Genomic DNA, 20020 nt, shown 5'->3' with positions numbered 1-20020 from the left:
AAAGATGCCTATGGAGTCGTCTAAAACTCCATAATCAAAAAACACAAGAATAAAACACATCAAAATACATGAGAGAGCAGGGAAAAAGGTTCACACTCTCCAGGTAATAAAATCAAGTCCTGAAAATCCAGCAAAGTTGCTGGGGGTCTCTAAGGTGAAGGGAATTAGCACATTTATGAGAATTCTCCCCAACAGTGCACCACTCCTCATTTTTTAGTAATGGGTCTTTATTTGGTCCTTTTAATATGGGATAATTGACTGAACGCATCCCTTTGCGAGAATCTGAATTATGACCTATCAGTCTGTTCTGATCTAACCCCAACCTTTCCTTTCCTTCTTTGTAAACTCAATATTGCAAAGGCGATACTATATGACAAGCATTACTCACCGTAATAGCATTTCTGATTATTGTATCTGCTTAGATTCACATGCCGTGCATATGGTCCAACATCCAGTGTTAACCGCAGAGTATTGCATCTCGTCTTTCGGGGACGAAAAGGGGGCGTCGGAATAGGCGTGTCTGTAACAATATCCCTATTGTGATGTGTAGTGTACCCAAAATCCCTCACGCGCTGAGGTCCCTCCGATTGTGTTTCTTCTGTCATGAGGGAGCCCAAAGCTATTGTGAGTGATTACATAAAGAAAGAAGTAGTAAGACGTCCATGTTCCTTCCACCACGAGCGGGGAGGCAGGGAGGGCGCATGTGAATCTAAGCAGATACAATCATCAGAAATGCAGAAATGCTATTACAGTGAGTAATGCATGTCTTCTGATGCTTGTTGATGTGCTTAGAATCACCTGCTGTGCATATACTAGCGTGCAGTTCCCGGAGTTGGAGGTGGGTTGTGAGAAGGAAAAGCAGAGAAAAGATTTAATACTGCTTGTCCCACCTGAGAGTCAGATCTAGAATGAGTGTCTAGGGAATAGTGTTTTGTAAAGGTGTGTACAGAACTCCAAGTTACCGCTTTGCAAATGGACTTCACAGGGAACATTTGCAATTAATGCTGTGGAAGCCCCAGTGCCCCGAGTAGAGTGCTCTAGGCTTGAAGGGCAGTTCTCTCTTAACAAGAGAGAAACACAGTGTGATGCATTTAACGATCCACCTTGAGATAGCCGGTTTAGAGACAGGATCCCCTTCTCTGCCAGCTGACACAAACGAAAATTTTGTTTTTTTCTCAGTGGTTTCGTTCGGTCCAGGTAGAACATAACTGCCCTGCGCACATCTAGTGTGTGAAGGCTTCTTTCGGACATGCTCGTGGGATTCTGGAAGAAAGTGGGTAGTTCGATCGATTGGTTCACATGGACCGTCGAGATGAATTTAGGCGCAAATCTGGGATGAGTGCGCAGAAACACCTTATCCCTGTGGACTGTAACAAAAGGGTCTAGGACAGAAAGGGCATGTAGTTCGTTAAACCTTCCAATAGAAGTGATAGCCACTAAGAAGGCTGTCTTGTAAGTAAGGTCTTTTAGACTTGCTTTATGCACTGGCTCAAAGGGAGATCCCATGAGTCTGGTTAAAACCACATTTAGATCCCATCCAGGAGCTTGGTGAGAAATGGGGGGATGGATTCTTATAACCCCTTCCATAAAGGCCTTAATAACCAGTATTTTCCACCATGACACTTTCTATTGTGACCTGGTGTAGGCCGAGAGCAGCAAAATGAACCTTTAGGGTATTGAAGACCAGTCCTGCGTCTAACAAATGGGTTAGATAAAGCACAGTGTGTGGGTAAGCAATCGATGGGATTGACGCCCTTGGTATTACACCAGATGACAAAGCGTTTCCATTTACTGGAAGAGCAATATCGGGCGTTAGGTTTCCTAGCTTCCCTGAGAATGTCCATGCATCTCTGAGGGAGCTGTAGGTGTCCAAACAATGACCTCAGGAGCCAGGTAGCTAAGTTCAGAGTTTGTGGGCATGGGTGTAGGGTCTCCCCCTGTCCTGCGACATGTTGTACGGGCAGGGTAGTTTCACTGGTGGGGAGAGGGACATTTCCATTAGATGAGCGAACCAGGGTTGGCGGGCCCACATGGGGGCTAGCAATATCATGAGGACTGGTTCCTAGTGCATCTTGTGCACTCTTGTTGAGTAGGGGAGTTGGGGGAAAAGCATAAAAAAAATTCCCTGACCATGTTATTCATAGTCCGTTCCCCTTGGAGCGGTTCTGGGGGTACCTGGAGGCGTAGTCTTGGCATTGGGTGTTCTCCTGATTAGCGAACAGGTCAATCTCTGGGAAGCCCCATTCTGCAAAGACGTTGGAGACGATGTCTTCGTGCAGACTCCATTCATATTCTTCGGGCAGTGGGAAATCTCTGCTGAGCACGTCTGCCAGAAGATTGAGTTCCCTGGAACATGTTGGAACAGCAGAAACATCCTGTGTTTGAGAGTCCATATACAAATGTTTTGGGACAGCTTGGATAGCCCTGGACAGTGTGTGCCCCCTTGCTTGTTTAGGTAATACATGGCTTTGGTACTGTCTGTCAGGACCAGGACTGTCTTCCCCTTTAGCTGTGCTGGAAAAGCCTTCAGTGCCTTGAACACCGCTAGCAGTTCTAACAGATTTATATGGTTGGATGCTACCTGTGGGTGTGAAACCAGATAGTATGGAGAAGCCTGGTTTGTTATCATTAGAGAATCATTACCCATTTACGGATTTAGTTATCCATCATTCTGATTAGTGTGATTTTAGTTATCCACATATTATGTAGCCATTTGCATTTGCTATAGAAAGAGGCCTGTTATATTGAAGTGCCTTGCTAGTGCCATGTAGAGACACGTTATATTTGTAGAGACATGTAGAGATATACGTTATATGTATTATGTATGCATTGTAGAGACAGCACGCATGAGTGTGCACTTAGAATATGCATTGAGCTTTGAGTATAGTGCTTGGTATGAATGAATGCGTTAGGCACTACATTCGAGAATAGAAAGCATGAGGCCTATGGCATTTTGAAGCCATCCCGAACGAATGAGAGAAGAGAAGCGCCACTTGGTTCTGTGTGAAGTTATGGTACACTGTGAAAGATTGGAATGTGTAAACAGTTTGGTTGTTCAAACAGAAACGGTGGGGGCAGGGCAGCAGAGGGCGAGATGAGCTTTGCACGCAGAGACATGCAAGAAGAGAGGGATTTTAGTGGAGTAAATAGAGGAATATGGAGAGAGAAGGATGGTATGGTAACACGTAATACTGATAGCATGAACAAGAAACCTGGACCTAGCGGGTTCAGTAACCTCCTGGAGACCTTGCACAAAGTTCCATTGTGCGTCTGCATAACTGGCAAGCAGCGTGGTGTTATTCGCTATGCTTGTGGTGTATGCAGCTGCAGAGATAACACGCTTCCCTACGGTGTACAACCTCTTGGAATCCTTATCCGGAGGTGCCTCCCCTGTAGCAAGGGGTACCCCCTGACCGTTTCCGGAGTCAAGGGTGTCGAAGGAGCAGGCCGAAATAGTTATTCCACTCTTGGGTTCACTGCCCGGGATTGAGCTGGCGTGACCAGGGAGGGGGGCAATCTCCTTTTAAAAGAGTTTAGGAGGGGAATGGCTTGGCTTGAGGGGGTTTCTCCTTGAGAATGTCCTGCTCAAAGTCTTGGCGGGTACTGCCTCCTGGGTAGTGATCTGAAAGTGCTCTGCTGCCTTCCTGAAGAGGGCATTGAAGGCCATTTGATTGTCTACAGGCGAGGCCTGGTGAGCCGGCGTGGTTGGAGGAGAATCCAGGCATAGAACATCAGTGTCCTGATCTTGCGTGGGGAGCGTCCATAGCTCCATTTCCTCCGAGTTGTCCATGGCATCCGCCTAGTCCTCGGTAGCCCTGTAGGATGAAGGGTCTTCTTCGCTGTAGATGTCCTGGTAAGTGTCCATCTGGACCATATCTTCATGGTGGGCAGAAGCCAAGGGCTGAGAGTCAAGATTTTCCTGGAAACGTGAAGCTGACCCCCAAAAGAGGGTCTTCACAAGATCTCTTAGGGGGAAGGATGCTCAGAACACGAGACAATCCTTTCGAGACGGTCCATGCACCATTCGAACCTCTCCCTGGTCCACTTAGATGAACCAGAAGGGCCCAAAAGGTGGAAAAAAATCTTCCTCTGCTCTTTGGCGTCAATATTTGTCCCCAAAAATGTTGGACAGAGGCTCCTGACTGTCCTCTGAGGTTTCAGGAGTATTGGGGCACCATGGTGTGTCTTTAGACTTGTCCACGGCACGCTCCATGCGTTTCAACCGTGTCTTAGGTACCAGCCCAACCGCCGAAGTAATCCTTGAAATACTTTGCTCAATCTCTGCCGAATCGGCGTGAATGAACTGGTCAGAAGGCCTAGTGGTAGATTTTACCTGTGGAACGGCTATGAGGCCTAGTAGTAGGTTTCGGGCCTACCGGGCCCGAAGAGAGCGCCGGAGTGTCGAATGACCACGCTTCGGCGTGTAAACCCGATTTAGAGATAGTGCACTTTTTTGGAGTGCCCAGTCGCAAGATGCTGTTGTGGATGCGGGGAAGGCTGCTGATCTACCTGATCAGAGGACTCTGTCGAAATTTCCGCAAAATCTGTGGTGGGGTTGTGCGCTTTGTGTTTCGTTGTTTCTGTACGCCCTTGTCGCCGGGTGTTGTCCTTGAAGCGAGACTTGCATCAGGCCTTGAAGGGTCGGGACGGACGTGGCGGACCTAGAAGTGTCCGCCTCAAGGTTTATGACATCCGACACAGATGTCTGGTCATCATCAGTGCCTCCGTCACTTTCGGTGGCGGTGGGGTTGGGGGAAAGGTTTAGCCTGCGACATACTGTACGCAGCACACCACTTTACACATCGCTCCTTAAAGGCCGAAGGAGCTTACAAGTTGCACACCGCTTCTCACTGTGATCTATGGGGAGACGAGAATTACACGTTCTGTGCTAGTCTTTCCACAGGTACCTGACCCTACACTTAGGGCAGAACCTAAATAGTGTCCTTTCCATAGCGAAAGGTATAAATAAAGATAACCAGACCTAGAGGGAAAAGAGGGTGAAAGAGGAAAGACATAACGAAAGATATGGCCACCCCGACCCCACTCTCCCTACTCTGTAGGCCGGCCAGAAGGCCCGGCCAGGTGGATGGCTCAGCCACCGGATCTTAGGCGCCGAAATCCACCACCGTAGAAAATTCCCGCAGTCTTCGCTGAAGTTGCATGAATCTCTGTGGAAGTGACTTCTGGGGAAATAATAGGCATGTCGGTACAAAGATAAACAATGTCTCTTATGAAGATCTCCGCTATAGGGTGACCAGTTATCTGGGTGGAAAAAACAATCTGAGGGACCTTGGCGCGTGAGGGATTTTGGGTACACTACACGTTACGATAGGGATAGTGTTACAGACACACCTATGCTGATGTCCCTTTTTGGTCCCCAAAAGACAAGATGCAATACTCAGCGGTTACCACTAGATGTCGGACCATATGCACAGCATGTGATTCTAAGCAGATTAACAAGCATCAGAAAAATGTGACTGACCTCAAATGACGTCACCCCCGGGTGTTGGAACATGTGTAACGTATGAATAAAATACTCACCGGCTTTAATGTTAACTTGTTGAATTGAACCTTAACTCTGAATTCATGTTACAGCCAATTACTGCTTTTTAAAGAATGCTTTAAATATCTTCGTGTATAAATAATTTATTATAACTTTAAGTGTGTAAGTGTTTAATTGGATACTTTTATTGACTAGTTTCATTGCAAAGCTCTACAGCTCACATTACCCCTCTTAAGATGAGCCTGGCCGCTCAGTCACACTACCAACTTGTGTAGTACAGGCCTATATTAAAAGTTGTGTTTTAAACAAGTAAATAAGTCTTGTGTAGTCCCACACAAGTTGGACTGCACTAATTCTTACCTAGCAGAACTTGCAGCAGCAGTCGTCCGAGGAGGCTTCCAGCAAAGTTTCTTGACGGATTCTCGCAGCTCTGTGGATTTAGTGCCTTTTTACAGCAGCCAGAAGAAGAATGAATGTCGCTGGTCGGTTTCTCTGGTCCTGCACTCTGGTAAGGGGATTTCAAGGACTCAAATTGCATCTCTGGAGATCCAGCAGGAGTCCAGGGTTTCAGACAGATTCAGACTTCGGAAGACCATGTACTGCACTCAGACTCGAGGTCCCAGATTATTGGTCGTTTGCAGCCCAGCAAGGACGCAGCAAATCGTGGGAAGATACAAAACGCAGATCTTCCCGGGACTATTGGATCTCACCAGCCTCTGGGTAGAAATCGTTGCATTCGGGCGAAAGGGCTGCACCAGGCTTCGGTTACTCAAAAGGACCTCCGATCGCTTGAAATCACTACAGATGTATTTTCTTCATCTTCCTCTTCGGATTCAGTTCCAGTGGTCGACTTTTCAGCAGCTTCCAGGCTGGAGTCTTCATCAGGAATTACAGCACAAATTCTGCAAACCCTCCCTGGAGTTTACAGAAAGGGGCTGTCCATCAGGACAGCCAGCTCCCTCCACCTCCATCCCCCCATTGGGACTTGGTGCCTTTCAGCTAAGGTGAAAGACAAAGTTCTGCAGAGTTTTGAACTCCTCCCTCACTTCCCGCCTTCTCAGACGCTCTAGAGCCTTGGCAGGGAATACAAAGGATTCCCGAGGACAAAACTTCCACCGAGGTTGTTCGCGCCTAGAATGGCAGTGGAAGACCTTAGAAACAATAAGCAAATGAGAAATCGTGAAAAAAAGAGCCAACATTTCTAGCTGAATGGGTGCCCGTCTGTGCATTATAGAGGCGGTTTTAACAGCTTGCGCATAGTACGACTAAAAAGTCAAAAAGGTAAAACCACTACCACCAGCCATTCAAATAAACTTGCTATCATAACAAAAATGTTATCTGGTAAGCAAGAAGGAACAAGTTACTTACCTGTAACTGTTGTTTTCCAGCATGGGTCTGGCATGGATTCACATGCTCATGAATAATCCCCGTCGTCAGGACGGGAATCCTCGGTATAGAAACAAATCAGTATCAGTTTCGTTTCTGATCTGTCTTTCTCAGTAGTAACCAATAATTGGTCTCTGGGTCATACTGCCCCCAGCAAATGACTGCCCTCTCCCTAAGCTCCGCCCCTGGCAGCCATCCTCAGATTTGGTAGCACGTGAAGTAGCAGTATGACCAAGTGAAGAGCCGCAGAGGGGTAGGCGGGAGGGTTCGCATGTGAATCCATGCCAGACCCATGCTGGAGAACAACAGTTACAGGTAAGTAACTTGTTCCTTCTCCAGCATGGGGTCTGGCATGGATTCACATGCTCATGAATATAAGAATACATAGCAGTATACACATGCACAACCACGGGAGGTGGCAAAAGGCTCAATATCAAGCAATACAACAACTCAACATTAAGCAACTCTGACCTCCTCATCAGGCTCACCTTAGGCGAACAGGTTGTGCAGCACTGCCTGGCCGACTCTGGACTCCTCCCTGGAATCCCGGTCGACGCAGTAGAATCTCGTGAAGGTGTGCGTCGACCTCCACGTAGCAGCCCTGCAGATGTCAAGCAGGGGCACACCAGACAGGAACGCCGTAGTAGCAGCGTTCGCTCTGGTCGAATGGGACCTCGGACGGCCTGGCAACGGTCGGTTTGCCAACCAGTGACAGTGCATGATGCAGCCGGAGAGCCATCTGGAAATGGAAGTCTTCGAGAGAGCCTTCCCCTGATTCACAGGTCCATAGTTCACAAACAGCTGTGATGTTTTACGAAAACTCTTTGTGCGGTCCACGTAGACCTTCAGCGCTCTAGCTACATTAAGCGAGTGCAAATTCCTCTCAGCCAGCGACGAAGGCGATGGGAAGAAAACTGGCAACACCAAGGGCTCGTTGAGGTGGAAGTCCGACGGCACCTTGGGCATAAAGGAGGGGTGCGTCCTCAGCACCACCCTCGTGTCGTGAAAAGTCAAGTATGGAGGCTTGCAAGACAGGGCCTGGATCTCTCCCACTCGTCGTGCAGAGGTGATGGCCACGAGGAATGCTGTCTTCCACAACAGAAACTTCAACGGCACTGAATGCATAGGCTCGAATGGGGCCCCCCCCCCATAAGCCTAGTCAGCACCACGTTGAGCTCCCACGCCGGGGCAGGGGCCTTCACCAGCGGGAATGATCGGAACAGTCCTTTCATAAATTCCTTCACCAGTCAATGAGACCACAAGGACGCCCGTCCTGTAGTTCTGGTGTAACGTGAGATGGCAGCCAGATGTACCTTGATGGAAGAGTGAGGTAGGCCAGCCTTGGCCAGGGACAATAGGTACGGCGATACTTGAGGGGCCGTAATCCGCAGCGGGTTAATCTTTTGTGCACAGCACCAGACAGAGAACCTCTTCCATTTGTGTCCGTAGCACTTGAGAGTTGAGGATGCCCTGGCAAGAACCTCTCTGCAGTCAGCCGGGATGTCGTATCCTCCAAACTCTAGTGCTGCAGGAGCCAGGCCTGCAAGTTCAGCGACTCTGGTTCGTGATGAAAAATGGCGCCTCCTTCTCTGGAGAGAAGATCCGCGTCCGTTGGCAGCTTGACTGGTGTGGATGCTGACAAGTCCAGAAGGTCCGGGAACCAGATCTGCCTCGGCCATGCCGGTGCGACAAGGATCATCCTGCACCGGGACCTCTTGAGCTGGTTGACGAGCCGGAGTAGCAACGGCGGGAACGCATAAAGGAACAGGCCGTCCCAAGGGAACGAGAAAGCATCGCCCATGCTCCTCGGTTGGGGAAACCCGCTGGCGAACCTCCGGCACTTGGAGTTAGCCGCCGTCGCGAAGAGATCGATTGGGGTTCGCCCCATCGTCGGAAGAGTCAGTCCACTTGATCCTGGCGCAGTTCCCACTCGTGGCACGAGCGCAGCTCCCTGCTGAGTGAGTCGGCGATGGTGTTTTTTTTTATCCCTGCCAGATGAAAGGGTACCAGAAACATCCCTTGGGCGACAGCCCAATGCCACAGATCCTGGGCTTCCTTAGATAGGGCAGGTGATCTGGTGCCGCCCTGCTTCCGAATGTAAAACATCGTGGTGGTGTTGTCGGTGAAGATCCTCACCACCTTGCCCTTGAGGGACGGAAGGAAGGACCCGAGGGCCCAGAACACTGCACGGAGCTCCAAGATGTTGATGTGGAGTCTTCTCCTCTGGGAACCAAAGGCCTCTTGCGTGGAGACCCCCGGTGTGCGCTCCCCAACCTTCCAGGGAGGCATCCGTCGTCACCGTCACCAGGTGGACCGGGGCTAGGAAACCTGTCCCCGCCGTCAGATGAGAGCGGACACCCCCACCATCGTATCGCCTGACGGAACGCTTCGTCGAGTGGGATCCTGTCCTCGAAGCTGCCCGTCATCTGGATCCAGTAGGCGTTGAGGAATTCTTGCAAGGGCTGCATCCGAAGTCTGCAGTGGCGCACCAGATAAATGCAGGACATCATTCCGAGGAGGGACTTGATAGACCTCACTCTGGCCACGTCCGTGGCCAGCAGATGTTGCACCTTTCCCAGGATGGTCCTTTTCCTTTCCTCCGCCGGTGAGGCCCGCCGCGCCACTGTGTCGAGCTGTGCTCCCAGAAACACGGCGACTTGCGACGGGACCAGGTGGGATTTTGGAACGTTGATGGAGAACCCCAGGTCCGTGAGCAGCTGGATGGTCTTCGCAGTGTGTTCCACGGCGAGCTCCCTTGTCCTTGCCCATATGAGCCAGTCGTCCAGGTAGGGGTAGACGTGGATCCCCTACAGGCGCAGCAGCGCCGCCACCGGTGCTAGGCACTTGGTGAATACCCTGGGCGCCGATTTTAATCTGAACGGGAGGGCCTTGAACTGGTAGTGCCGCTCTTTGACCACAAACCTGAGGAACTTTCGGTGTCTCTTTAGAATAGGGATGTGGAAGTATGCATCCTCCAAGTCCAACGACGACAGGAAATCGCCCTCCTCCAGCTGTCCCAGCACGTGCTGGAGGGTGACCATCCGGAACTGCTGTGCCTTGATGTATTTGTTCAGTCGTCGCAGGTCCAGGATGGGACGCCATCCTCCTGTCTTCTTTACGAGGAAGTATCTTGAGTAAACTCCGGAGCCCTGAAGCCTCTTTGGAACGAGCTCGATGGCACCTTTCCTGAGCATCGCCCTTCCTTCCAACAGCAGTTGAGGGACGTGATTTTCCTTCCTGACGGGAGGAATGTGGGGGCACCTCTTGTGGAACTCGAGGGCGTGCCCCAGGGCCAGGGCCAGGGCATCCAGCACCCAACGGTCAGTGGAGATGGACTCCCACACGCCGACGAACTTAGTCAGCCGGCTTCCCACCAGGGTGCTTCGGCGGGGGCCCGACCCGACGGTCGGTTCAATCTTGCTTGGAGGCCGCTTTGCCTCCTTGACCACCTTGGTGACGACGGCGGGATCCACCTGACTTGCCGCGTCTCCTGTAGGCCTCCTGCGACGCAGATCTTGCCGATTGACGGTACGTAGAGGAGCTGCTGCCGGCTCCCTTGGAGGCACCCTGTCTGCCTCCGGAGCTCTGAAAGGACGGCCGTCGCTGTTGGAGCACACCCAGTGCACGGGCCGTCTGTGTCCGTCTTGATCGCCTGAAGGGACTCATCAACCGCCTTGCCAAAAAGGTTGTTCCCATCGAAGGGCATGTCCAAAACCTTGGTCTGTACGTCCTGGCAGAAATCCGTCGCCTTGAGCCATCCTCGTCGTCTCAGGCAAACGCCGTTGCCCAACTGACGGAAACCGGTGTCGGCGATGTCCGTAGCCACCGTAATGGCGTGGTCCGAGGCAATCTCACCTTCCTGTAAGATTTCAAGGGCCTCAGTCCTCTTGGCGTCCAGAAGGAAGTCCAACAGAGGGGCGATCTTGAACCATAACTCCCTGTCGTAGCAGGCTACGATGGCCAGGGCGTTGGCCGCCTTGATGGTCGTCGCTGCAGATGAGATGACCCATCGTCCCATCGCATCCAGCTTCCTACCCTCGCCGTCCGGCAGGGAGGTTGAAGTCGAGGCCGATGCGCCCCCCCCCCCGCTTTCTTCTTGGCCGCCGCCGAAACTACCGAATCTGGGGTAGATTGCGCCCTAAGGCACAAGGGGGCAGCGTCAGGGGACTCGGTACTTCTTCTCGTACCGGTCCCTCTTCGCAGGAGCCATGGCAGGGTTCTTCAGGAGGGAGAGCCCCTCATCCCAGATGTCATCAAGAAGCTGTACGGCGAGGACCGTCTTCCTTTTAGCCTCGCACCGTTGGTAAAGGAACCCTTCCTTCTTTTCTTCGGGGCAGAGCTGGAAGAGCTTGGATGCCCTGGAAATCATAGCATGGAAGGATCCAATCTCGTCGGGCGGGGACGCCCGGGCAGGGGGGCGATGGGGGACACGTCCCGTCGTCGCCTCCATCATCCGTACCAGTCGTAGTCGTATCCATGCCTGTATTATCCCCGTGGGTAGTGGACCGGGGGGAAGGCGGAGAAGGCCGCAGAAGCGGGAGAGGAGGCCTAGGATGTGTCCTCCTCCTGTTAAGTGGTGGGCTCTCCGAAGATCCTGGCTCCGGTTCCCCCGTCGGGTCTGGCTCAGGTACCTCCGTCGGGGGGAGGGGCAACCTAGTCCTTATCTCCGAGCATAAGGACTGGATGGCTGACAACATGGCCACCGAGGTGTCCTGTGGCGCCGGAAACGACGGGTGCGAGGGCTCTTGAGGAGCCTCGTCTGCATCACCGTCGCCCTCGTCGGGATCCCTCCCGATGGGCTGGGCCTCCTCCACGACTTGGATGAGCTCTTCAGAGGTCGTGTCCGTATCCACGACGGCCACCAACCCCTCCCCCACCCTTTCCAACGAGGACTTTGTGGGGGTCTTCTCGATGGGCCTGAAAGACTCCCTCTGCGGTGGCAGGGAGACTCTGGTACCTGAGGGCGCCTCCACTGGTGTAGCCTCCAAAGGCTGAGCCAGGGACACGGCGACATCCTCAATCGAGGTCTTAGCAGGGTGAATTAAGGCCAACGTCAACTTCTGTACGCCTGGGGCCTTCACCTTGGGGGGAGGGTCCAAGCCTCGCTCCCCATCTGCCGGAATCTTCGAGATCGACCGGGGCCTCTGCAGAAGCTTCACCGGGTTCTCGGACTTCCTTTTACCCGAGCCAGAGCATTGGCTTGTGGTCGATGGCGCTGGGGAGGATGCGCCCTGCCTGGCAGCCAAGGAGCCCGACCGTTCGGCGCTCCCGGTGCCCGGGGACTCGCGGTGCTTAGCCTTTTGTTGGGCCCCCGTCGCCGGAGCACCCTCACAGGACTTAGAAAACCGCTCGGACTTCTTTTTCTTCTTCTCGCCTAGTGGGCTCTTACCTTCCAGCCAGTTGGCGAGACGGAGGCGGCGATCCTTCATGGTCCGCTCCGACATGTTCCCACAAAACGCGCAGGCCTTTTCCTTGTGCGTCTTGTCCTCATGGAGACAGTAGAGGCATAACGAATGCTCGTCCTCCTTGAAAACGTTCTGAAGCTGGCATCCAGGGCAGGTCCTGAAAAGCTTCCCGGGCGTCGAGCTCCCTTTCTCCTGGGCCATGTACGGGGTAGGCCTCGGAACTTCTGGAATCCTCTAAAAGCGTAACTCAACGAAATCTTAATCCTTGAGGGGCGTAGAAACTCCGAAACGGATCCCCGTTGATCGGAAGTAGAAACGGTGGAGCATGAGGCTCTATTTAACCGAAAAAATGAGAAAATGTCCTGAAAAAAGCATGAAAACGCAGTAAAAGCTCGAGAGCTAAGCACGAGGACTCCCAACACTTGAACGTGCAGTAAAAATCTGAGGATGGCTGCCAGGGGCCGGGCTTAGGGAGAGGGCAGTCATTGGCTGGGGGCATTATGACCCAGAGACCAGTGATTGGTTACTACTGAGAAAGACAGATCAGAAACGAAACTCATACTGATTTTTTCTATACCGAGGATTCCCGGCCTGACGACAGGGAATATTCATGAGCATGTGAATCCATGCCAGACCCCATGCTGGAGAAAGGGCATACGTTGTATCCCCCAGCACTCCATATAAGGTGGGGTGTGCTGGCTCACTTAAAACAATGTAAAAGGGGATGTGAATCTCACTTTACTTCTTGGTGACAGTAGTGGCTTCCTTTAATTCTGTGTGCTACCATAGTACTGTACAGTACAGTCAGCAAAAAGTAAAAGACAAGGTGAGAGGAAAAAGATTCCTACTCACCTAGGCACAAGGTAATATTTGCAAAAACTCCTGGATGAAAATCTTAACAGATGTCTGCTTTGAATTAATTTATTTTAACCACTGGCATTGCAAAAGTCTGCTTGAACAATTGTTTTCAGCGCATTTGTGTCATTACCAAAGAGGGACCATATCTACATCTCTCTGTCCTGCCATCAATGGGAGTAAGTCCTGCCTTAACTGCATGTTTAAGACATTGTCAGCATGAGAAGGATCTGATATGGAAACAAACTAACTTGATTCCATGCAGGAGTTCTGTGAAGGGGGAATGCCAAAATAAACTTGTGGTGGATTTTGGGAGGCCAGCCTATTATGGTGAACAGGAAAGTCTAGCAAAGCCCATACAAGGTAGGCAGCAGAAAGGCAAGGCTTATACTCAGGAGAGGGTGTGAGCATAGTCTATGGCTACAATGAGACACACAGAGCACTCCAATAATTTGTTATTCTGATAAGTACAAAAATATACAATATGTGATTAGGCCTTTAAAATGTTGACCAAGCAATGACAACTTCAAGCAAGTATTCTCACGCAACTATCTAACATCTATACACATACACAATTGGGAGTTCTGACTAGAACCCTTACACTTTACTTTATAGACAGTTCAACACTAGAGACCATAGCATCAGTAAGTCTAACTGCATGCATGAAGATAAAAACTGATCATACTAAATCAGTGACAACAAGTACTCACAATAGAAAATTAGAAGTGAAACACTTCTGAGTAAACCTACAATTAGATCCCTAAATCCTAGTAAATCTAACCCAGAGAAGGAGCGGAAGAATGAGAAAAAAAAAAACGGGAGGAGGAATCAAACTCCGAAGCACCTGGAAAGGGCATTGGACTAAACACATCAAATGGTCAACTGAAAAAAAAGCGCATTCCCAAACAGGCTTCGAGAAAGCTCCAAACCCAAACCGGACAATGACAAAGCTGTGAGATATTTGATGTAAAGGTAGTGCTCTTCTTTGGGAGAAAAGCAAGTGTGATGTTGGCATCCATATCCTCCGTTGAGAACTTGTAGAACTAGGGGCACAGTTAAAGATGTGTATAAAAATAGTCACAGCCATAAAAAAAAGAAGAAGAATCTCAGTTACATAAAACGGTACTTACAATATTTATGATATATAGAGCTCATATCTGCAGTTCAGAGGGGCCTTTTCACTTCTGAGTTGGGAATCACAAAATGAAAATGGTATAAACAAGTGAATACTCCATGGCATAATGTAAAGTGGTGGCTGGAAGGGAGTGGGCAAATTATTGGTAGCCTAGGTGACAATTTGCTCTGTTTACAACTGAAAAGTGTAGGGGAATTTCAAGACATCTTGCTAGAAAAGATCCAGCTGAAGACGAATTAACAGGGGGAAGATTTCACAGTTTGGGAACGTAGCATGAATAGGCTTGGTTAGGAGTCTTGCTGGATTCTTAGCGAAGAAGAGATTTTGTGACCGAGTAGAGCTATGAATGGAAAATTCTGCGTTTATTCAAGTAAAGCAAACTCATGAAAATAGACTAATGATAAAAATTTACCGTCACAGATTTCAGCGTCATCCCGTGATAAGTACCCATTGTATCAATCTTGAAGCCTTCCGTTTCTATCAAGAAAATACATCAGTTAAAGTAAAGCTACATGCACAAAACAAAACATTTCTTTTTGTAATTAAGTTGCTACACAATAAATACAGGTTGGGCAGATGTATAGGCATTTGGAACAGTACTACATGTTAATTAAAAACATTAAAATGCGTGTATGTACAAATGGATATGGGAAAGGATCACTAAACGTTTTTTGCATCGATGGACTGTTTTAAATTATTTTCACCTCCCACACCGCTACCAAATATACGAATATGCCACTAACTTGGAAATGACAGCTGATCAATGTGCTCTACTGTGTACTCCGGCATGACCCATGCATATTATCTGTAACCACACTCAAGGGGGTCCACTGGGTCCCTCATTTCTCAGTTTCCAACAACTGCTTACAAGTAGGAGGGTATCTTAACTGGAGCAGCGCTTCAAGAATGGAAGTCAATTCATTGTGAACATTAGGGACTTTAAGCTAACACTACGTACACCAACAATGAAGGAAAAACTTTGTGCAACCTTTACATTTCGAAAATGCAATCAATTTACAAATTCATAGTTTTGTCCCTCCATACCATGACTAGATCTCCCAATACTCTATGCTACTCTCTGCTCAACCCCTATTTCCCATTATATACCCTTTCACCACTTCTCCACATTAGCCCTCCTACACTGGAATGCCCTCCCTCAGATATCAAAGCTATCTCTGTATTGAACAGTTCAAATCTAGACTTCATCTTCACAGTCTGACCAATGAAGGGGATTCTCCCACCTATTGTTCCAACTGACTCCTGCCCACCACTCTCCCCCATCCAGACACCACTTCTAGACCCCAAGTTTTTTTATTTTTATTGCTGATCAGGGTCTAACTGCCTGCGGCTAAAGTCTAATTATCCTACACACACAAACGACTACCTTAACTGGGATATATCTTGATCCTATTGTAAAGGATCCCTCCGCAGGGACAAACCCAGTTTCCTGTATTGCTGCCTCAGTACGTCATTTCTGTTTGAAATGGTCAATTAAAAAAAAAAAAAAAAAAAAAAAAAGAATAAAAAGGCATGAGAACGTGTACACCAGCTTTGTGGATTAGATGCATGTACAATAGTGAGTAGCTTTTATTTTGATTTTGCATGCTAAGAATTGTCCTGCTATCTAATTGATGGTTACAAAATTGTCATCATTGCCCTAAAAGTTTAATCTTTAAGAAAACGTTGTTCATGGGGGGCGCTGTTGCGCACGACAAGATGGCCAACTAGCCCGTGAGCTCCGGCTTTGATCAATCCTGAAGACCGACCATCCTTGCTCAGAGCCGCCCTAGCAGCACAATCAGCACGTCGTTGCGTGGCGGACGGCCGCGGCCCCCACTCATCCAAATCTGGGGCTTGGGCACTGGATCGTGCGGTAGTTATACTGCCCAGAAAATCCGGCGGCTTGGAGCCGCGTCGCTGGCCGCCTGCGGGCTCCATACACAATCCATCCGGAGCCGCGGGGCGAGGGTCCGCACGCGGATACACATCCTGTTCGCGCGGAGCGCCGACGCCGGCAGGACAGGGGAACCTGACGGGGCCCGACGGGGCCTGGTGGACGCGGAAGCTCCCTGCTGGAGTCTCGATCCTGTGGACGGGGAGTCTGAGGCGGCGGCCGGCGCTTCTGGCGGTCTCGCTGGACGGAGGCGACCGCGGCGCCGCGCGGGATAGCCCGCGGCTGTGCCGGCCGCTGGCCCCACCGGACGATTGCCTCCCCTGCTTACCCTGAGTCTGCGAGGAACCCGTGGAGGACACCCTGCGGGGACATCTGCTGAGTCTGGCTGGACGGGGGGCCCCTCCCCAGAGGAATCCCGCCACAAGTAAGGTCGGGTGTGGTGGCTGGCGGGGGGGGGAAGACCGTCCTCAATGGGGAATTGGCACTGGAGGGTGTGATCACTCTCGGGGAGATCTCCCCCCGGACATTAATCCTTTTGGAAATTGCGGGGCCCGGCGGCCGCCACGTACATAGTGTGACGCTTTGGGGCCAGGCCTGCTCGTCACAGCTTGCTTCCTTGGTGCGGGCTTAAGGCCTTAGGCAACTGGGGCACTGGACTACACGCCACAATATTATCCGAGTCCCTGAATTTAGCGGTTGCACACAACGGCATACAATGTACTGTTGACCCTGAAGGTCTGGTCGCCTACCCACAACTCCCCCCTATAGGGGCCACTGCGACCTTGCCTAGCTGGTGCCCGTTGCGGCCCCGTTTGACTCACCCCCCTGAATTGTCACACGGCGACTGAGATTAACACGCTGCCTACCCTATAAAACGCCTCTACAACACGCGGATACGGGAGACACTGAAGGTAGTAGAGACCCCTGCTCACTCCCTCTTGCATATGGGCCGCAACGATCAGAAGGGAGTACGCTCCAGGAAAACCGGTCCAATGGACTCCTTTGCAGGTGCTCAGCCCAGTGGGTCCGCAGATCCACCGTCACAGTGGGCAGTTGGCTCACCCGAGCTGCCAATGGAGGAGAGGGTGGATAGACTGATGGCTATGGTCCAGGGTGGCTTCTTGGCGGTGAACACAAAACTCGATGACATTGGGGCAACAATTAGTTCCCTCAAGGCGAAAGTGGACAAGGAGAGTGCCCGCACCACTGAGGCCGAAGGTAGAATCGCCACCAACGAGGACGCGATAGCGCAACATGAACGCGACATTGCCCAACTGAAGGGGGACCTCCGGAAAACCCTTGATAAGTGTGAAGATTTGGAATCTCGTTCAAGGAGGAATAACATAGGGTTGGTCGGGGTGGCCGAAACCTTTGGTAAAGGAGCTATGGAGCGCCAAGTAGAAGCCCTCTTGAAAGAATTACTGGGCCCGGATACATTCTCGGACCACTTTCTGGTTGAGCGAGTACATCGCACATCGGCACCTCCGCCCAAACCAGGTGCTCCGCCTCGTACAATAATCGCCCGTCTCCTAAACTACAGGGACAGAGACGCTAACCTGCGAATGTCCAGGGAAAAGGGCACCTTACTACATGAGAATAACAGGATACACATGTATCCGGACTTTTCCACGAATGTCCAAACACTAAGAAGATCTTATGAACCCGTCAAGAGGCAATTAAGGCTGCGCCGGGTCCCGTAATTCACTTGTTTATCCGGCGAAAATTAGAATACAGCATGGTGGCCGGGCTCATTTTTTTGAGAACCCAACGGAAGCCATGTTGTATGTTGAGGCCTCCATCACGTTGCTGGCTCCGGACCGGGCTGGGGGTCGTGAACCACTGCCCCGAAGTGTGGCGGAACCCGATGTCCCCGAGGGTTGATGAGGTTCTCCTGATGTTAGACCACTATAATGCTGCGACTTGTTGGCCACTGGGCGGCCCTGAATGTTAATGTTTGGTTTAACGAGGCCACGCAGATCTCTTGGGCTGGAGGCCAGGTGAGTGTCGCTCATACCCCCCAGGAGTATTCCTAGGTTAAGGTTCTAAGGGTACATCGTCCAGTTGGGGTTGATGATGCGGGTGGGGGTTGGGGGTGGAAAAATGGCATGGTTAGGCCGGCGGTTATGCCGGTCCTGTTTGAGGAATGTACGTTCAGAGTTGTTATGATTAAACCTGAGAGCAGTTCTACAGCAGGGCCTCCGTTTCCCTTGCAGGGGGGACGAGAGTGTGGGTTCCCACTTGATTTGTGATATGAACATGACACGGGACAATAAAGGTCTAGACATCAAGCTCCTTTCTTGGAACATCCGGGGGTTAAATAACCCAATTAAGGCAAGAAAGATCTCAGCATATGTGGTACGACACGACCCCCAAATACTGTTTATGCAGGAAACACATGCGCTTGGACAGGTCAATGTTAAATTTTTGCCTAGATGGGGATCCCACAGGTATTACACTGATTATTCGACACAATCCAGGGGAGTGTTGACTCTTATACACCCTAAACTGTGTTTTAAATATCAGTCCAGCAAAATAGACACACAAGGAAGATACGTGTTGGTATTGGTGGAGTTGGCGGGGCACCAGACGGTCCTGATAAACACATATGGCCCTAATTTAGACGATCCACAGTTATATTGTGCCCTAGCAGATATGTTAACCTCATTTGGGGAGGTGCGGGTCGTCTGGGGTGGAGACTTCAATATGATACTAGACCAATCCCTAGACCGGTCGTCAACGGTCCCTAGGACTCCCACCAGGGCGGCACTAGTGGTTAAACAACTGATGGAACAGATGGGCATGTTTGATGCATGGCGGGTACTACACCCGAGGGAGAAGAAATATACTTTCTACTCTTCGGTGCACGATTCTCACTCGCGCATTGATTACTGGATCATTAGTCAATCCCTAGCTGAGGCCATCTCTAGGTGTGATATACACCCCGTACCCTTTCTAATCATTCACCGATAACACTTGACATAAGCTTGAGGGACGCTCTCCCCCCGGCGAGAAGATGGAGAATGCCATCCACAATCCTGAGAGACCCTAATGTATGCGAGTCACTGCATGTTGAGATCGCAGAATTTTTGGAAATGAACGAAGATTCAGTTCCAATTTACGCGACTCTGTGGGATGCATTTAAGGTCTGGGTTAGGGGTAATATCCTGGGCATGTTGAAGTCGGTGCGGGAGGAGCTAGGTTCTACTGAGGCGAAGCTTGATTTACTACAGACCGAATACAGTACTACACAGAACAAGGAAACCCTTTCACAACTGCACACAACACTGGGAGAATTCCATAAACTAGCTCACAGGGAGGTCCTGTACATGGCCGCACCGGCCAGAGCGCGGCGATACGGGGAGAGTAATAAGGCTGGGAGATTCCTCGCCAATATGCTTAGAACTGACAGGCACCACAACCCGATCCCGAGTAAACACACCCCTAATGGTACACTGGTGAATGGAGAGCAGGATATCAACTCTGCATTCATGGAGTTTTACTCCACTCTCTATTCTAATCACGATCAAAAAAATAAAGAGGATACGTTCCGATACCTGGACAACCTCGACCTTCCCACACTAACCAATGCGACCCGGGAGACGCTAGATAGTCCTATCACTGTGGAGGAGATTGTTGAGTCCATAAAAGCTTTATCGAATGGTCGCTCTCCTGGCTCTGATGGCCTGCCTGCGGAACTATATAAAGAGTTCAGTGATGAGTTAGCGCGCTGTTATTGAAGGTATGGGGGGAGGCGATGGACCGGCAAGTGCTTCCGGAGTCAATGAGGGAGGCAATTATCACTGTCCTTTTGAAACCCCGCAGACCGGCACAAGACATGGCGT

The 20020-nt window shown here is 50.5% G+C and overlaps 1 protein-coding gene across 1 annotated transcript in view; it reads right to left on the bottom strand.

Moving 5' to 3' along the window:
- The window catches only part of CDC73 (cell division cycle 73), a 1222960-nt gene that overhangs the window by 591582 nt on the left and 611358 nt on the right, over positions 1-20020 (bottom strand). The window contains exon 10 of the mRNA XM_069641358.1: positions 14697-14761. Coding sequence (XP_069497459.1) covers positions 14697-14761 — 65 coding nt within the window. The remainder of the gene's footprint in view (positions 1-14696; positions 14762-20020) is intronic.

Source organism: Ambystoma mexicanum, chromosome 1q, assembly GCF_040938575.1.
Source record: "Ambystoma mexicanum isolate Mex_15411 chromosome 1q, UKY_AmexF1_1, whole genome shotgun sequence".
NCBI classification, from domain to species: Eukaryota; Metazoa; Chordata; class Amphibia; order Caudata; family Ambystomatidae; genus Ambystoma; species Ambystoma mexicanum.
Note: the sequence above shows the minus strand (reverse complement) of the source record. Positions and strands in the feature narration are given on the sequence as shown.